This window comes from Octodon degus, unplaced genomic scaffold (genome assembly GCF_000260255.1).
Source record: "Octodon degus isolate 3935 unplaced genomic scaffold, OctDeg1.0 scaffold00044, whole genome shotgun sequence".
Classification (NCBI taxonomy): Eukaryota; Metazoa; Chordata; class Mammalia; order Rodentia; family Octodontidae; genus Octodon; species Octodon degus.
The window spans coordinates 13,041,070-13,042,768 of NW_004524620.1; the positions used below are offsets into that span (position 1 = coordinate 13,041,070).

General features: G+C 59.9%; 1 protein-coding gene and 1 pseudogene across 1 annotated transcript in view; one reads left to right on the top strand and one right to left on the bottom strand.

The window, feature by feature from the left end:
- The window catches only part of Saxo1 (stabilizer of axonemal microtubules 1), a 114,780-nt gene extending 114,080 nt beyond the window's left edge, over positions 1 to 700 (bottom strand). Inside the window, exon 1 of the mRNA XM_023715851.1 lies at positions 483 to 700. Within this exon, the coding sequence (XP_023571619.1) occupies positions 483 to 529 (47 nt within the window). The 5' untranslated portion in view covers positions 530 to 700. The remainder of the gene's footprint in view (positions 1 to 482) is intronic.
- The window catches only part of LOC101579280, a 16,026-nt pseudogene continuing 14,854 nt past the window's right edge, over positions 528 to 1,699 (top strand).

The window sequence follows — 1,699 nt, forward strand, 5'->3', positions numbered from 1 at the left end:
AAAGGCATCTGCCAGAGATGACCTGAAAAAGTATTTCCACTTCCTTATTCAGCTCTACACAATGTGCAACAAGTTTTACAATGTAATTTAAATTTCTGTAACCAAAATAATAATGATAATAATGATAACGATGACTCTGAGTAGCAGCAATTCCGCTACATGCGACCCCCCACCCCCACCCCATCCTCCCTTAATGGTTACAACAGAAGCAGCAGGGCTGGCCCCACAAACCCGAATCTTTCTCACCATCTCTTACACCCCTTTATGGGCGGGGACCCAGCACGAGCCTTTAGGAGCGCCCCAAGCTCCGCCTCCTGCGGCTCTCAAGTGAGGAAGCACAGCGCCGGAGGCCAGCCCCAAAGTCCCCGCGGCCCCACGCTGGCTGGAAACAACCCCGTGCGACACAACGGCGGCCTACGCTGCTGCGCCCGCAGGGGCCAGGCTGCCCGGGAGGCCTCCGGCCCGCAGCACCTTAGCCTTACCCGCAGGAGCACAGGTCGCAGAGGCACGTCCTCCTGGAGGGCGCCATGGTCCCTCCGAGCGCGCGAGGCCCCGCCGCCGGCCGGCTGGGCGTGCTTGCTGCAGACACCGCCTGGGCAGCGCCTTGCGAGGCCCGCTGTCCGCTCCCTCCCGAGGCCCGTGGGCAGCGAGCAGCGCGAGCGTGCACGGCGCCGGCCTGGCCACCCCGCTGCACCCAGGGCTACTTCTCGGGCCGCAACCGCCCGGCCCTGGAAGCGCCGTCCACCCAGGCCCAGGGCTCCTCTGTGACGTCTCCCGGGCCAGGAGGGGCGCACGCGGAATAGCTGCGGCGTCACAAGGGCGACTTGTGAGGCGCGAAGCTGCGGGGACTGAACAGGCCCACCACAGGCTTCCTTACCCATCCAGGAAGACACCAGGAGGACATGTTGGGCTAGAGTGGAAAGTGCCTGCTTGCAAACCTGCAACATACCAGGGCCACGCATGCAGAAGAGGACAGCCTCCGCGGCCAGCATGCTTGGGGCTTTCTAGCTCTGGGATCCGGGAGCCTGTCTATGGAAAGACATCACTTTGGCTTCCAGAAATCTGGCCTTGACAGCCAGTTCCAGATCTTCAGGCAGAAATCTGTGTCTGGCTTCCAGGCTGTGTCAGAATCAGCTATTCCGGCTCAGGTGGGTGAAGTCTCTTCCCGGGGGGCCTCTAAGCAGAGCATCGCCAAGATTAGTGGGCATCAGAACCACATGGCCCGTCAGAACCAGGTGGCCAGCCCTCGCCTCCAGGTTTCTGCTTCCGGAGGTCTGGGGTGGCTGAGAATGTGCCTTTCTTCCAAGTCCTCAAGTAAAGCTCCCGGGCCAGAGACCTCGCCTTGAGGACCACACTTTCAGAAATTCCTTCAAGCCCGCGGGCCAGCCTTCCAGGATCACGTGGTTCCGCTTCCCTGGTCCTCTGTGCCACTACAGAGCACAGCTAGGTGATTCTGCTCACGAAGCAGAGGCAAGACACGCAGCTCGCAGGGGAATGTTCGCGACTTCTTGTGTGTCAGAAATTCGAGCTTAGAGTCCTGACCATCTTTCTGCTCAGTTTTCTTGCCAACGCTTCCAATTCCTTTCAGTAATTTTAGTGAAGGAGTCAAGAGGCATCTTGGGGGCCGGGGAGATGGCTTAGGAGCTGGGGAGATGGCTCAGTGGAATAAGCACTTCCCTAGCAAGTGCAAGGGTCTGAG